Raw genomic sequence first — 17,743 nt, 5'->3', positions numbered from 1 at the left:
TTGGTTTATTGCATGTTACGCCCAAAGCACACCTATGATTTAATGAAGACACTAAGTACAACCTTTTTGCACACAGACCCTTTTTTCTGCCGTTTAAACTAGCAAAAGTGGATTTGGACACGCCTTACACACACCTGCGCCTGGCGCTACACGCCGTGCACTTAGATTGTTAAAACAAGGCCTTCTATTTTTAATGAGCTGGTGAGCTGATGGTCAACACATCTGTTGGCTGGTGTATCGGTCTAGTTCTTGTTTCACCAGTTTCTCAACAAATAGAAAGCTTTTAAATGCTTTTTAAGGCATTATTAAAGACATAGGTCACACAGGAATTTCTTCTCTAAGTTCTGTTTTATTTTTTCCACTTTAACTTTTGGATGTGAAATAAGTTGTGAACTCTATTTAAACTGGCTTTGAAGAAAAAATTCTCAAGTCGGAAACTATAGAAGCTGCAGGAACTCTAAAATGTTGGGGCCAGGGGCGGGGGGGCTCACCCAGAGATTATACTACAGTCTACCGTGTGACCTCCAGTTTGGCTCCTTCTCCTACTTGAGATGAAAGAGAGAGGAAAGGAAGAACAGAGAGAGGAGCATATTTGGGATGGTGTTGGACTGTTTTTGGCCTGCACATGCATTATGAGCATAAACAGCAACTGATCACTGGGAGGAGAGAGAGCCAAGACAGAAGAGACACATTAATGTAATGTTAGTTAATGCACTTGTAGATCTCTCCACAGATAGACATACAAAGAAAAACTGCATTAAAATACTCTTGACCTACCCTCTCACGTGCATTTTCTTTCTCTTTCCCAGACTCCCATTGCTTAAATACATCAAACATGTCAGACTTAATACTGGAGGAAACACACCAAAATACACACAAAGTAAATAACACTGTACTACTACTACTACTACTACCACTACTACTACTACTACTACTACTACTAGTGAGTGCAGTTAAAAAAGAAGAAGTGATGAATAGTAATTGCTCAGTGACTTCAGAAAAGTTGTTGCAAGTTGGCCTCTAGCTCGCCCAGTAAGTTCGCCCCATAGGCTGAGTCCTACAGCGGCCCAGGTTTGAATCCGACCTACTGCCCTTTGCTGCGTGTCATCCCCCATCTCTCTCCCCCTTTTCATGTCTATCCACCGTCACTAAAAAATTCTCTTAAAAATAAGAGGTTGTTGCATGTTAATACAACATAAATGCTTTGCATTGATGCCACGTGCCATCTTTTGTCCCCTTTAAGAAATAACAGACAGTTGAATGAAGAGGACTTTGGTTACCTTAAGTGGTTTTAAACAAGCTAATGGGTCATCTGTGCCAAAGTTGTTTATGGCATTTTGTTATGGCATTTTTGTTGTTAGAGTTTGATTGTAAAGAGTTGTAGGAAACATGGGGACAAATAGAGAGAAGGGGGACGGTGTTTTGGGTCTTGGACTCCTGGGCGACTAGGATGACCCTGCTGTTTATAAATCTTTTAAGGCAAGGAATGTTCATCCTCGTAGTTGAGCAGCATGTCTCCTGGTTTGACATCAATCACTCCCAACACATTCCAACTTTTGAATCTGGTCACTTCTGCAAATGCGCAACCCTGGCCCAAGATCCTGCGCGATGATCTCAGCGCTGGCTGTCGGGCTCGGCTATGAATGAGTGAAACTGCTCTGAAGTCAGTGTTTGTGGAGGGCCCCGTTCTCTCAGAGGGGAGAACCAAAGTTAAATAAATACTTGCTCCATCCTGTCTGCATTAAGGGCTTGCACACATGGCTTTGACGTCAGAGTGACATTAAACAGGGTGGGGTGGCCCAGCCAGCTCCGACAGACACGTGCACTCACGCGCACACATACACACGTGCACGCTTTCATAGCTTGCCATTAAAATCCCTGTCTTTCTTTCCTTGTCAGTATCTTCGTCCATTTTATAGCTAACCTCAATTATTCTTTAGTTCCTTCTCTCTTTTTCACTTCTGACCCCTTCTGAAGTTTCTCGCAGTGATTTCTTTTGTACAGTATACAAGCATTTTCACTTTAAACTTATTGGCTCTACATGTATCAACACTTAAATTTTCCTCAGCTTCTGACAGGGAAGAAGTGAAAATCTGACCATTTGTTTCTGGTTGTTGAGCTGGTTTGACTGTAATCATCAATCATGCTGTGTTTTTGGCTCACGTGTGTGCATGGATTCTTCTGCAATATAACCAGACATGTGCAACTGGCTATCATCAGCTATCATCCAACATTTAACTCCAACAGTTATCTTTGCTGTTACTTTTTTGTTTTTTTATTTTGTTTCCTATACCTGTGTGTCTGTCCCCTACAGCCCCACAACTGGTCTGTCAACATGCCTGTCAACATCTACAACCTGAAACCAGTAGGATCCTATAAGCCTTAACAAGTTGCTGCTCATAACGCTCCTGTCAAGCTATTCACAGCCTGACACAGTAGTTAAAAAAAAAAAAAGTTGCTTTTTTTGAATGTGTATTCTACCACTGCTTGTCCATATACTCGATGACAGCTTGTAGTGCCGATATCATGCTTGTTAGTATATTTGTGGTTGTTATTCTTCACTGTGAATGTGAGATAAGACTAGTATGAGTGGTTAAGAAAAGCTATTGTGTTAGTAGTATTAAAGGGTTGGGGATATTATTGTAGAGGTGAGCGCATGCACACTGCACATACAGCATGCTTGTGTGTGTTGGGAAGGTGTTGTTTTGCAGCTGACCACAGTGACCCCCTGTATGTATTTGTGTTGAAGCTGTCACATGTCACTGCCGGACCAGCTGGTGTCTGGTGAACTTCGGGGCAGAGAATTTCCCTCTCTGTCATCCTCAAACCGTCACAGTCTACATGGTTCACTCCAGCTCAAGCTAATTTGTTTACTCTGTGTTTAAAAAATAATATTAACAATAATAAAATGGAATGGAAGTAATGAGAAAAACAGCAATCCAATGACTCTGGGTCCACAGATGTGTATCTGCAGCGAGGGCTTTCTGCCTTAATCTGACTCCCTCACTAATTTTTTACCAAAATAAATCAAAACCACTGAAGAGGTAGACTGCATTTTTAAACAACAAACAAAACAACAAGCCAGGAACAAGTTAGAAAATAGTGAAAATCTTCACAAATAAACACCACTTAAAAAAAGAAAAAAGACTGCTCTTGGTGTGTCCATGCCTATTGTAAATAGTGCAGCAATTATGAAAAAATTATGGAAAGGGTTAGCGATGCAATAACCCTTTTTATACTGCATTTATGTACTAATGTCTCCAGAGCTTTTTTGTCTGACCATGAATAAAAACACTCCAAATTAAGCAAATTTTCATAATTGAGAAGTCATAACTAGCATAATGTGTTACCTTTTTACCAGAAAAATAAATTTTGACACACACATGCAGGTTATTACACCACTGTGAGCTTTCCTCGTCTCTGCACATTTTTGCTATTTGTGTGTAAAGCTGCCAGTTTTTCAAAACAAAGCAGCATCTGATAAGAATACTACCTTAAGTGCTCTGTCCATCCTCCCAGGTGTAAATACCTTAGTTCACCACACACACACACACACACACACACACACACATTGTGTGTGTGTCTTTGAAGCTGTCAACATCTTCACCACATGCTTGGTCATGATGCATAGGGGCGACTGGTGAGATGAACCAGCTGTCCCTGCATCTGGTTGCTGCCTGGTCAACATGCTGCACAGTCATCCACACTACACCGGTTGTCCTCTTGTTCTTGTGTAGAAAATGCCAACAATTGGCCAAAAGACTCCAACTGCAGTGTTGAAACAGTGACTAAGATTGATAGGCTGATTTAAATCTCTCTGTGTGCCTCTTAGGTGGAGGAGGGAAGAGGAATGGTCGCAGTAAGAAATGGAAGGAGATGCTAAAACTCCCCCACATCAGCCAGTGTGAGGAGCTACGCCGGACTATTGGTGAGAAATCTGAAGTGTGTGTATATGTAGGTGTGAAAGAAAGCCAAAAGATAACGTGCCATGCTATGTCTTTGGGGTGGGTCTGACTGCGGGAGGAAGTTCAGATTGGACTTCCTTCCTGTTTCTACCCGTCTCCACCCGCAGTTACAGGCAGGGGACAGGAAACAGTGTGTATAGATGTGTTTGTGTGTGTCTGACTAAGGGAATCTGTTTGCACAGCCGTTTCTTTATCCCAAAGTCTCCCCTAATATTAGATCTGTGTCTCAATGAATCTGTCTGCTCACACACCAAATCAAAACGTCTTCACTCCTGCTTTCTTCATGTGAACTACATTCAGGTTTGACTTAGTAGGTAGAAAGTAGTAGAAAGTAGGGGCAACATTTTTTTGTGGCACAGACAAGTGCTCTACTCCTGGGCTACATTATCTCTTCGTTCCCCCCACCCACCCTGGTCCTCTGAATGCCACAGCACTTTGTGTGTGTGTGTGTGTGTGTTAGTGCGTCACAGCTATCTTTGCCAGAGATTGCAGTGCTACCCTCCCCCACTCTCCCTCCCTCTTTTCTGTCTCCATGCCTCCCCCTCCCATTATCTGCTTTTCTCTCTCCCTCCCTCTTTCCACCACTTCAGAGTAGCATAGAGTGGCAGAACAGAAGAGTTATGGAGCGAGTGAATAAACGAAACAAAAAGAGAGGCTTTTACAACGGGAGGAAAGATCTCTTAAGGACAGGAGGGAGTGTGCGAAACAACGGGAGGAAAGAAGGGAGGCTGAGTGAAAGATGTAGATGAACATACTCCCTACGGTGATACCTCCTACTCAGCGTCAATTGTGTTCCTTGTCGTTTTGTCTTCATATCACAAATCATTACTTGCAGATCTAATTATCATAAACTTGAATGTAGCTGTTGTCTGCCGCAATAGATTACCGGCTTAAAAAAAACAGCACATAAATGTCACTTTAAGTGTGAAGAAGCATTGTGCTTGTCATATCTTACATATTTATTCCCATTTGGATTATAACCGTGTGTGTGTGTGTGTGGGTGTGGGTGTGGGTGTGGGTGTGGGTGTGGGTTTGTGCATATGTGCATATGTGCATATGTGCATATGTGCATGCAGCAGCTGTTGAATTTTACATACGTCACTATTACATAGATGCTATTGCATAATTTCCCTATCACACTGAGCGCAGGATCAAAAATAATCCCTTTTTTCCTCCTTAAACACACAGACGTGTAGGCATGTACACACACACCTGTGTGCAGACGCTCACACATGCCCATACACAGTGTAGGCACAGCAGATAGAAGGATACAGTAAAGCGACTGATAGCAGTCTTTGTTGTGTCTTGATAATGTCAGGCATTTGACCTTAGCCTTGACAAGTGTGCAGTGCTTCTAGGAAGCCTAGATTACATTATGTGGGCTGCAGCCACTTTGTCTGCCAGCCTTAGGCCACTAACCCCTCTCTCCTCCTCTCCTTCTATCTCCCCTTCCCTTTTTTCTTCTCTGGTATCCATCCAATGCATACAGTACACCTGCGCCTATTACTTTTGATCTCTGTGGTCTCTCCCTAACAAGCATACACACCTACTGCACGTATGTACACTTGTGGCTGGCCATTCACTGTCTCACCAATGTTCTCTGTCTTAGCATAAATTAGAGTTTTAATTAAGTTGTAATTTCAGCATACTTCACTGGCTCAGACAGTTACTACTAATCCAAGCTAGTTCAAGCTTTGCAACTCTCCTTTCATGATTTTCTTTCCTGTCATTTACCTGTTACATTCACTTCTGACATCTTTTTGTCTTGCACGTTCTCTCTCGTCTTACTTTCGCAGTTGTTTTTCTTCAGGACACAGGAGCGGTTACTCTTACGCAAAGAGGAAAACTGTCATCGCTTTCCACCTGGTTTATGTTCTCATATTCAAATGATTTAACCCAGACCAAGGCCAAAGAAACTGTGGGTCTTTGGTCTTTCTATATTCACAGTGTACATTTTATTACAGAATTCTTAGTTTGGCTGGTGAGCAATCTGTAAACTTTATCTAAGAAATAGGCACGATAAAGAGAGACAGATTAACATATGTTCTAAAAAACAAATTGGGGGTGTATGAAAACATACATACCTATAGAGGGGAAAATGCAGGACAGGAGATCTAAAATGTAACAAGTGGTGAACTCCCAGAAGGGGAAAGGTCTTTGTCTTGGAGTGTTATAGCAGAAGTACAATTCTTGTTTGTTTTTGAATGTGTGTGTATTGTAGCTTTGTTGGAGGTGCCATTGTTCTGTGCATATGTTAAGTTCATATGGTTTGCTCTTTGTTTTTTGGCTTTTGTGATACGGCAGATGTTAAGAGAGATTTTGTTGTGGGATGGGATTACTGAAAAAACAATAGAACATTGTTGAAAAAAGATTGAGAGACATGAATGTGATGTAGCATGGTTTCGGTCTTGACATTCGGACATTAACGGACAGTTAATGTTGTGTGCCCAACCCACTAAGGCTGCACAAACATCACAGGATTAAATCCTTTATATAATTTATTTATTCATTTCAACCTTCCTTTTTTTTTTAAATAGCAGGCTGACATGAATTACCTTTGTAGTAGTTGTTGCTCTTACAGAAATATGTCACATATTTAGAAAATTGACTTGTTTACTATTAAGGTATGAAAACCTGGATACTTTAATCATTCAGGTGTTGCTGGGTACAGATTGTTGCCAAGTCCCAGTTCTCTGTGTACCGTTAAAATGTAAACAAATTATGACAGAAAATAACACAGTATACACAGAACTGCTGGGACTACTCCCCTCTATTACAGCAAGTAAAAGTGGTGTGTGATGGAGGCGGTACAGTAGCAGTACATTTTTTGTCACAAGGCTCAGAATGTGCCATCAACATGATTTTATATAAATCTAGAGCACAGATATATTCCTTTTTCCATTCATGTACAGGTTTGTGTGGTAAAATAACAAAACAGTGGGGCTCGAAAGTTTGGGCACCCCAAGTAAAGAAATTTGTATTAATGTGCATAAAGAAGCCAAGAAAAATAATCTCCAAAAGGCATCAAATGACAGATTAGACATTCATAAAATATGTCACAAAAAGTTAGATTTTATTTCCATCATTTGCACTTTCAAAATAACAGAAAACAAAAAACTGGCATCTGCAAAAGTTTGGGCACCCTGCAGAATTTAAATTATGCACCGCCCCCTTTGGAAAGCTGAGATCTGACAGCGTCATGGATTGTTCTTAATCATCGTCTGGAAAGACCAGGTGATGTCAATCTTAAGGTTTTAAATGCCCAGACTCATCTGACCTCGCCCCAACAATCAGCACCATGGCTTCTTCTAAGCAGTTGTCTAGAAAACTGAAACTGAAAATAGTTGACACTCACAACGCAGGAGAAGGCCTTAAGAAGATAGCAAAGCAATTTCAGATGCCAATATCCTCTGTTCAGAATGCAATTAAGAAACGGCAGTCATCAGGAACAGTGGAAGTTAAAGCAAGATCCGGAAGACCAAGAAAAATATCAGACAGAACCGCTCGCAGGATTGTGAGAAAAGCAAGTCCAAACCCACTTTTGACTGCGCAATCCATCCAGAAAGACCTGGCAGACACTGGAGTTGTGGTACAGCATTCCACTATAAAGAGATACTTGTACAAATATGGTCTTCATGGAAGAGTCATCAGAAGAAAACCTTTTCTACATCGTCACCACAAAAAGTCAGCGTTGAAGTTTGCAAATGAACATATAGACAAGTTTGATGCATTGTGGAAACAAGTTCTGTGGACCAATGAGGTGAAAATAGAACTTTTTGTCCGGAATGAGCAGAGATACTGTACGTTTTGGAGAAGACAGGGAACAGAATTTAATGAAAAGAACTTCTGTCCAACTGTTGGGGTTGTTCAATCATGATTTGGGGTAATATTGCAGCCAGCGGCACAGGGAACATTTCACAAGTTGAAGGAAAAATGGATTCAATAAAATGTCAGCAAATTTTAGACACTAACTTGAAGCCATCTGTGATGAAGTTAAAGAGAGGATGGCTTCTACAAATGGATAATGATCCTAAACAAACCTCAAAATCCCTGGTGGATTACATTAAGAGGCGTAAACTGAAGGGTATGCCATGGCCTTCACAATCTCCTGACCTCAACATAATTAAAAGATCTATGGATAGACCTTAAAAAAGCAGTACTTGACAGCCCAGAAATCTCAAAGAACCTGAAGACTTATGGAAGGAAGAATGGGCAAAGATACCTCAAACAAGAATTGAAAGACTCTTGGCTGTAATACTTGCCAAAGGGGGCAGTACAAGGTATTAACTCTGCAGGGTGCCCAAACTTTTGCAGATGCCATTTTTTTGTTTTCTGTTATATTGAAAGTGTAAACGATTGAAATAAAATCTAACTTTTTTTGACATATTATGTGAATGTCTAATCTGTCATTTAATGCCTTTTTGGAGATTTTTCCGTCTTTTCTTGGCTTCTTTATGCACATTAATACAAATGTTTACCTGGGGTGCCCAAATTTTCGTGCCCTACTGTTTATGGCATGCATTTGCTAATAAGTGACAGTGCTCTAAGCCTTAGAGATAAATGTAGTGTAAACTGAGCTATGGTTCAAAAGCTTAAATCATATAAACTTGTATAATTATGAAACCATCGCTTCATTAGGATTATGTTGGTTGCTACCCAGTGACACATGGATCATTTTGGCGTCATATACATTGCTCAATGGCTTAGTTAAAAGATGAAAATCCTTTTAAGAATATTGCACAACAGTTTCTGGGATTTTCATGTTAGGAACATTGGAGTTCATCACCACAAAGAGGGACCAGTTGTGCTGTGGTTCAGCAGGAAATGCTAATTGGAATGAAACTACCCTGAAATCCACACAGCAAAACCTGGGGCAGGACACAGACCTTATCAAAATGCTCATTGTAAACTGCAGTGTTAGTGTAATGATATGCAGTAGGGGATAAACAAAATTCCCTTAAGAAAATAGGAACTAAAAGAAAGAATCTGAAATCTCTAGCTTTTGGGTTGCTGAACAGCAGACACTAACTATTCAAGCTAAGAGAGCATTCAAAGTTAATTTTCTTCTCAACCAGAGTGGAAAAGTTGACTTTGTTGAATTTGATTTGTTTAGGTTCACACTGCCCATATGCAAACAAACCATCTCATCAACAGAAGCCACATGTACTCATAAGAAGCTTTTTTTTTTGGAAAGTGTTGACAACACATTTGCTTGCAAAATACAAAGAGAGATCAACATTTTCAAGTATTCACGACATTGTTCTCACCTGGCCAGATGAATCAAGCTAAAGGAGTTAACACGCCACACATTTTGTGCTGCACAGACGCCCTAAAATTGCTTTTATCAATTATGAGAGCGAGGGGCTTTCCCAGCTCCCGCTCACAGCTGAACACAGATGATAGGGAAACCAAAAACTTGGTAATCAAAGATGAAAGGCATTATCTGAAGGCAAGTGCAACGCAATACAGTTAAAGATCTCGCAGTGAGATTTTCTGAAAGAGCTTTTTGTTCTTCTAAATCACAGTGGAAGGGGAAGCAATAAAGAATATCATATCTATGCTCTACTGTTTGCTCAACAAAGCGATAACTTAGGTTTTGTGGTTGTATAAGTGGTGAGTTTGAATGAGAAGCACTGAGATCTAGAGCAGAGGGGAACGCTGTGTAATAAACAGTGCAGCTGGGAGGGCTGTTGTGAAAATTTGATTTACTGTCGGAGGTTGTCTTGTAGCTGTCACCACCACAGAAATTTTCATCCCATGCATCCCTCCTCTTCCTCTATTCAAGTGCGCATGTGTACGTGAATGTGTGCGGCCTATTTTTGTTTGTATTTTTATCTTGTGTGCGTGTCCTTACTGTCAACCAGTGATGGAAAACGTTCTGGGTCTTCTTCCTCATTTGGTGCCAGAGGAAATATGACTCAAATGGACGCCATTAGTCTTAATAGGCTGGGGCCAGCTGCACAGGACACACACACACACACACACACACACACACACACACACACACACACACCCACACCACCACACACACCCACTCACATAGAAACACACATTCAGAAACATAAGACTCGATCAAGATGAGCCAGTCTGCGCAGAATCGATCACCGACGATCGCCGCCCGTTGCATGCTGGTTAGATTTGTGTCCGACTTGATCCCGACTCGCTCTGACGTCATGCACACGTGGGCAACAATAACCTCAGGAGATCAAGGCGGTCGCAGTTCTGAGACGCAGGCAGCGCAGTTGCTTTTCACCGACTGCAAGACGCATGTGTAGCTAGAGCATGTTGGGTAACACCTGATTTAACAGCTGATTAAGAATTGACAACATGATGACTTTTCTTTTTTTATAGTTTTGATTGCTTTTGAATTGGAGGGAGTTTAACAGCTATTAGTCTGATTTAAAGGCTTACTCTGTACAGAACACATGCTGTGTGGCAGATAGTGACGTTTAGAAGTCAGAGAGACTAAATCTGTTCAGATTACGGATCATAGACAGTCTGTTGTTAATTAAATCAGCAACAGATCACATGTAGAGCATTTTGAAAGCTACTCTGTCATAATTAAAACAACTGGAGACTGTACAACCTGATATATGGCTCTTATGACATTTTATACATGACATTTTTAAATCGGAATTTATCCAAAGTGTTTCTGTCACATCCTGTTCAGCCTGAAGGCTATAGGAAATGGCTGGAAACGGTCCAACTAGAGAGCAGATTTTTGTCACCGCTGCTGTCGCCTGCACTTGTCCACTTTACAGGCGAGGCGCAGTTCATCTCGAACGAGCCTATTGACATGCAGTGTGTTTTGTTTTTAGCATGTTGTAGCATAAGCAAATGTACTTATTAAGGGACAGCTTGCTTTTTGGGACGGTTTGTTTTTGTTGCTCTCACTCTTATAGTATTAACTGCTGTTTGTTATGTTTATCAATAGGATTAGCCTATTTTAGTTGAGTTACTGATTGTGCATGACACAACAGCACCTTTCAAAAGTAGGGGAATATACTTTTTTAGACTTCTTGAAAGTGCACTCTAACCGAAATACACATTGTAACATCATCTAGCCTACATGTTCATAAAGTTACAAATTTTCCTATTAATAGAGAGAATAAGGATATGAGATTTAAAGTTTCCGTCTGTCTTAGCTAGCCTCCATTCCACGTATGTTAGCTTCTTAACTGTGGTTTGTTTTCTCAGAATCTCTTCTCTCAGTCTTTCTGGAAAGCCAATATAACTTTTTTCATATATATATATATTAAGATTACTTTACACAGTGGTGTGAAAAAGTGTTTGCCCCCTTCCTCTTTCCTGCCTTTGCATGTGTGTTTCGGAACATCAAACCATTAAACAATGGTCAAGGACAACCAAGTAAACACAAAATGCAATTTGTAATGAAGGTGTTTTATAAAGGTGAAAAAAATCCAAACCATCATGGCCCTGTGTGAAAAAGTGATTGCCCCCTAAACCTAATAACTGGTGGGGCCACCCTTAGCAGCAACAACTGCAACCAAGCGTTTGCGATAACGTGCAATAGGCTTTTACAGCGTCCTGGAGGAATTTTGGCCCACTCACTTTGCAGAATTGTCCTAATTCAGTTACATTAGAGGGTTTTCGAGCATGAACGGCCTTTTTAAGGTCTCCCACAACATCTCAATAGGATTCAGGTCAGGACTTGGCTAGGCCACTCCAAAGTCTTCATTTTGTTTTCTTCAGCCATTCGGTGGTGGACTTGCTGGTGTGTTTAGGATCATTGTCCTGCTGCAGAACCCAAGTTCGTTTCAGCTTGAGTAACACAACAGATGCTCGACATTCTCCTTCAGGATCTCTTGGTAGACAGCAGAATTCATAGTTCCTTTTATCACGGCAAGTCTTCAGGTCCTGAAGCAGCAAAACAGCCCCAGACCATCACACTACCACCACCATATTTTACTGTTGGATAATTTTTCTTTTTATGAATTGCAGTGTTCCTTCTACGCCATAACTTGGACACACACCTTCCAAAGAGTTCCACTTTTGTCTCATCGGTCCACAGAATTTTGTCCCAAAAGTCTTGGGATCATCAAGATGTTGTGGAGAAATTGAGACGAGCTTTGATGTTCTTTTTGCTCAGCAGTGGTTTTCTCCTTGGAACTCTGCCATGCAGGCCATTTTTGCCAGTCTTTTCCTGATGGTGGAGGCATGAACGCTCCTTAACTGAGGCAAGTGAGGCCTGCAGTTCTTGGACGTTGTTGGGGGGTCTTTTGTGACCTCTGGATGAGTCTCGCTGCGGCTCTGGGGTAATTTTGGGCGGCCGGCCACTCCTGGAAGGTTCACCACTGTTCCTGTGTCTTCGCCATTTGTGGATAATGGCTCTCACTGTGGTTCGCTGGATTCCCAAAGCTTTGGAAATGGCTTTATAGCCCTTTCCTGACTGATAGATCTCAATTACTTTCTTTCTCAATTGTTCCTGAATTTCTTTGGTTCTCGGCATGATGTGTAGCTTTTAAGGATCTTCTGGTGGACCTTACTGTGTCAAGCACCTCCTATTTAAGTGATGCTTGATTGTGAACAGGTGTGGCATAATCAGGCCTGGGTGTGCATGAGAAATGAACTCAGGTGTGGACAACCACAGTTATAGTATGTTTCAACAAGGGGGGCAATCACTTTTTCACACAGGGCCATGATGTTTGGATTTTTTTTCACCTTAATAATAAACACCTTCATTTACAAATTGCATTTTGTGTTTACTTGTTGTCCTTGACTATTGTTTAAATTGGTTTGATGTTCCGAACAACTTAAGTGTGACAAACATGCAAAGGAACAGGAAATGAGGAAGGGGCAAACACTTTTTCACACCACTGTGTGTGTGTTGTGGTATGTATGTATGTATGTATGTTGGTATTAATATATATATATATATATATAGGCCCCTCGCCTGTTTTGCAAAAAGTAAAACATCTATTTGGTTAGCATTTAACATCCATGAGTTAGCTTACATTGGCTAACTCATAGGCTATGATAACTCACAGGATGGTTTCTTAGTGGCCTGAATGGTTAAAACTGTATGGTATTTTACAAATAAATTACAAAGAGTCTTAAAAAAAAAGAGAAGACAATTTTCTTTAGAAGAATTTAGTATTTTTAGTATTTCCTGACTCATCTTGTGACTGCTTGTAGGGTCCCAGCCCTCAGGTTTGGAACCACTGTTACAGTATATTTTTTAGTGTAGTAAAGTTTCTCCATCTGTCACCCTCTCGTCCCCTCAGAAAGGGACTACACCAGTCTATGTGAGAAGCAGCCCATTGGTCGGCTGTTATTCCGTCAGTACTGTGACACCAGGCCAGAGCTGAAGCGCTGCATCGAGTTTATGGATACTGTGGTAAGACATTAACTTAACCTTTTACCATCACTCTGCTTATTCTCTGTTCTCATAGCTATCCTTCTTTCTCACATTCTCTTTTACTTGTCCGTTCCTCTGTCTTTGTCTCTCATCTTATTCGCTTTTTGGTGACTTCTCTCAAGAGACTGAATCGGGTCCTGCAGAGCAACGAATAGGAGAGGAAAGTCTGAGCTTGGCTCTTTTGGCTGCTCTTGGCAGTAGCACGGGGGGTGGGCGTAGGGGGTGATTAGCGACTTAGACAGACTGTCAGAAGACAGACCACTCCCCTTCCTCCATGCACTCCTCCATGAGGTCAAGCCCACGTCAGAGGCAGGTCCCCTGGGTGAGCAGTCAAACACAGTCCCGAGCTTGTGTATAGGCCCCTGGAGGTATGCGAGAAAGGAAAACTGGGGGGGGGGGTTGTCATGCTTATTTAATAAGAACCTACATTAGACTTTTTTCAAGTTAGGTAGACAGGCACAAAGGTACATAAACTGGGAGTGACTGATTCATACACGTAAAAATGCAAGAAATGAAACAAGCTGCATTTTAGCTGTATTTAACATGTGCTGTTAGTCCCACTGAGGGCGTCATGCCTTGGCTGTGATGCACAGTCACATCACTCGTTCCCATTCCCCTCCAGCAAGCTTGAAAAAAAAAAAAAAAAAAAACCCCACAAAGAACGGCTCAAAGCGGTCAAACTCCAGACCAACTTTCTGCCTACAGCCATGTTTGACCAAAAACACATTCTGTGATGGTGCGAAGGCGTGAAAACTGAGGCCTCATCCTGGTAGCTGACGAATGTAACGGGCGAAGCGAGAAGATGAACATGGTTGCCAGTTTGCTGCCTTGATTAAGATGAGATGTTTTTTTGGCCAGTACCATCTCTCTATTTGTCTGCGGCAACATGCTTATTTCGATTTTAATTCCTTCCCCTCTCTTTTGGTTCTCATTAACCCCTCTACCCTTCTCCCGCTCTCTTCCTCCCCATCTCAACCTTTCTCTCGGCCTTCTGGTGCCGTCTCTCTTTGACCTTATTTGGAAAGATACTAAAGATGGCTTAATGAGAGTGGCTTCCTGCGCTGTTTTAGTTGCTCACTCGTCTGTTCTTCTCCGACAGGCCATGTACCAGCTCGCTCCTGACGAGAAGAGGAGAGACTACGGACTGAATGTTTTAGACACATACTTTAATAATGGGGTATGCTGCACAAACAACTACTTAATAACAGAGCTAGTCAATATGGAACTTATATTTTACTTAAGTATTGCTTCTTTTATTATGACATCATTACATCTACATTTAGTAATGACTTAACACATATTTGCCAATGATGTATCATGCATATATGGTGGACTGCAACAACTTTGGACTTCATCCAAGGTGTATGTAGCCAAATATGTGTATTAACCCCTTAGCATTGGTGTACTACTGGCACTTGTGTATCATTGTCACCTCTATTTGCAGCAAAATTGGGTAGTGCTCACACCTCTATTTTGGTTCTCTTGGTTGCGTTGATAGCATTATTGGTTGAGGAAGAAGGTTCTGTGGTCTAATGAGACAATTAAGAAAGAGAAAATTAAACCTTTGCTCATCTTACAACACTATTTTTGTTGTAAACAAAACCAGCTACATTACCAAAAATCCACTCCTAGAAATAGAGTACACTAAGCAGGCTGTCCTGTAGCGCAAATTGTGTATAGCCTTTGTTTTTAATGTATAAATGCGTCACATACTCTTCTTGGTGCACTTTGGTCCTCAGTAGAGTTTACAGCATTTTACCCCACCCTCTATAAACTGGACCAAACTGTAAAATCAAACCTTTCTGTGTTGAGGTGGGACCACAGCCGGACTAGCTGGACTTTCTACAGGTTCACAAGTAGAAAGGGACGAGCCGTCTGATAGTGTTTTGATCTGTTTTCTTTAGCCTTGGTGGTCTGCAGCCACATTACACCATCATCTTACTTAGATTCTGTCCTTCTCTCTGTCTGTCTGTCTGCCTCACCCCTCTGTCTCTCTCTTTGTAACCCTCAAGTCGGCAGCCCATCTGCCAGCCGTACCCCCCGATGTGGTCGCTGGGTGTCGGGAGAGGCTGGAGCAGAGTCCATGTAAGGATCTCTTTAATGACTGCACCAAGTAAGTCTCTATTTCACATATAGATTTGTGTTTTATTATTATTTTTACTATAGACTATACTATAGATGGTTTGGGTTTTTCTTTATGATTGAGATTGAGTCTGGCCATCAAAGTGCAACAGAGTCCTGTTCCTTCAGAAAGTGTGTGTTTGTAGACTGTGTGGACTAGTGCACCCTGTCACTAGTGATGATGAGGCAGCTGGCACCTGGAGTGCAGTACTACACACACACACACACACACACACACACAGACACACACACACACACACACACACAACACACACAACACCAGCATGGGCGAATGAAAAAGAGCAGGGCAGAGAGAAAGCATCCGGATGGCTGGCATGAAAACAACAGCCACCTCAGTGCCCCCATACACACACACACACACACACACACACACACACACACACACACACTCTCACATACAGACAAACACGGATTTATATACACTTGCAGGTGTTTCTGCTTCCTGCTCTGAGTGCCAGGAGACGCAAACAGACTGGGGATTATTACCCCGAATGTACTTCTTATTTCACAGACTCGCAAACATTCACACACCTCAACGTGACTTTGTAGCAGCCCAATAATTTTACTCGGTCACAGTCACTTTCTGTTGCACAGAACATCAGCTGAATGATATGTGTATATCATGATAAGTTGTCATATTTACCTTGGCAACAATAAATGTAATAGTTACTGTTACTGGATAAATATGCCAGTGCATTTTTTATATATATATATATACTTTACCTTTCTTGTTTTGGCTAACCTCTGAGGTGTTTTTTTTAATTAGTATGAGCAGTTGATGTCTGAACTGTACTATGAGCTGATTGGTTTGTTGAGGTTCTGGTTGGAAATCATATTTTCAGTTTAATTAAAGTGAATTTAGACAATTCATGGAGATTTTGAGTAATTGTGTGTAAATTGAGAATGGTAAGAGATTCATTATGCTGGTAACCCAACACATTTGTCCAGCCCTAACCTGAAAACGTAAAAAGTGATTTTTATAGAAAAGAATACACAATCCAGCAACATTTAGGTAAACACTCTGGCAGTGACTTGGCAGGAAATGAAATTCAATCCAGTACTTCTGCCATACAACACATTTTATTTTATCGAATTTGTTTGTCAGGGAACATTTACAAAAACATACATCAATATATCACATCAATACATATAATACACACTTCAATACAATTCACCTCATCAAATCAAGAGGTCCAGGCAAAAGCCAAAAATTCTGTGAAGTCCCAACTTTTAGCCACAGAAGCAGACAGACTTGGGTTGGAAATACTGCAACCAGCCTCTGATTCACTTGAGCTTCCCCGGGGAATACCGGAATCTGCTAGAAGGAACTAAGGAGAAGTGGGAATGATGGTTGGAAAAACACTGTTATGTTCTCAGCCGGCTCTCCTGTAGCTGTCAGAGTTCTAAAATCAATGAGGTTCAGAAGCTGGTCATGCTGACTACACTGATACACTGTTGCCGTTTTTACTTTTTGCAATTCATTTTTTCTCCGGGCATGGATGAAGATATTGAAACCAATAGTTTTGTGAAATGCCGTAATGTTGGTGTGACATCTGGTCTGTTAATCGTGTGTGTGTGTGTGTGTGTGTGTGTGTGTGTGTGTGTGTGTGTGTGTGTGGTGTGTGTGGTGTGTGTGTGTGTGTGGTGTACACAACACACTGTCTTCTTCCTGTCTTCTTTCTTTGGCATTTCAGGTCATGGTCTGTTGGTCTGGTTTCCTTCCCTTCGGCATGCATTTCTATTTTACACCTGAGTAGTCAAAAGGGCACGGGGTGGAGGAAAAAGGTTGTGAGAAAGAAAGGGCACAGAATATAACACTGAGAAATTATAACACTGAAGAAGATACTGAAGTAATTTATTCTATGGGAAGCATCTACTCCGTTCTGACTGACTTCAGAGCGAGCATGAGGTGCTAAATAAGAAAGTAGTGATCGACCGATGTGGATTTTTTAGTGCCGATGTTGATACTCATTTTTTTTTTCTTCAGCCTTAGCCGATGACCGATACGGGCTGCCAAATTTTGGTGCCAATACTGCTTTTGCTTCCTCAATTTACATCATAAAAATGTAAACCCTGCCACACTGGATTTGTTTTTGGAATCTGCTCTGCCATTTCTTTAAAAATATGAAACAATAACACAGATCAGTGTCACTTCTGCAGCCATCTTACATTCATATCACCCAAATGATATGTGCAATGTGCATCATATGGATGGGTGCACTGCATATGGTTAACTGTGCAATGGTAAAAGGCTTTC

At 41.3% G+C, this 17,743-nt stretch overlaps 1 protein-coding gene across 3 annotated transcripts in view; it reads left to right on the top strand.

The window, feature by feature from the left end:
• Positions 1-17,743, top strand: part of grk4 (G protein-coupled receptor kinase 4) — a 60,264-nt gene that overhangs the window by 8,453 nt on the left and 34,068 nt on the right. For 2 of the 3 annotated variants that reach the window (XM_032527503.1, XM_032527505.1), the window contains exons 1-4: positions 3,880-3,928; positions 13,211-13,323; positions 14,444-14,521; positions 15,357-15,457. In XM_032527503.1, coding sequence (XP_032383394.1) covers positions 14,517-14,521; positions 15,357-15,457 — 106 coding nt within the window. In that variant the 5' untranslated portion in view covers positions 3,880-3,928; positions 13,211-13,323; positions 14,444-14,516. Of the gene's footprint in view, positions 1-3,832; positions 3,929-13,210; positions 13,324-14,443; positions 14,522-15,356; positions 15,458-16,388; positions 16,413-17,743 lie in introns of those variants that run through there. The other variant, XM_032527511.1, reaches the window with a different exon arrangement.

Source organism: Etheostoma spectabile, chromosome 2 (genome assembly GCF_008692095.1).
Source record: "Etheostoma spectabile isolate EspeVRDwgs_2016 chromosome 2, UIUC_Espe_1.0, whole genome shotgun sequence".
Lineage (NCBI taxonomy): Eukaryota > Metazoa > Chordata > Actinopteri > Perciformes > Percidae > Etheostoma > Etheostoma spectabile.
Note: the sequence above shows the minus strand (reverse complement) of the source record. Positions and strands in the feature narration are given on the sequence as shown.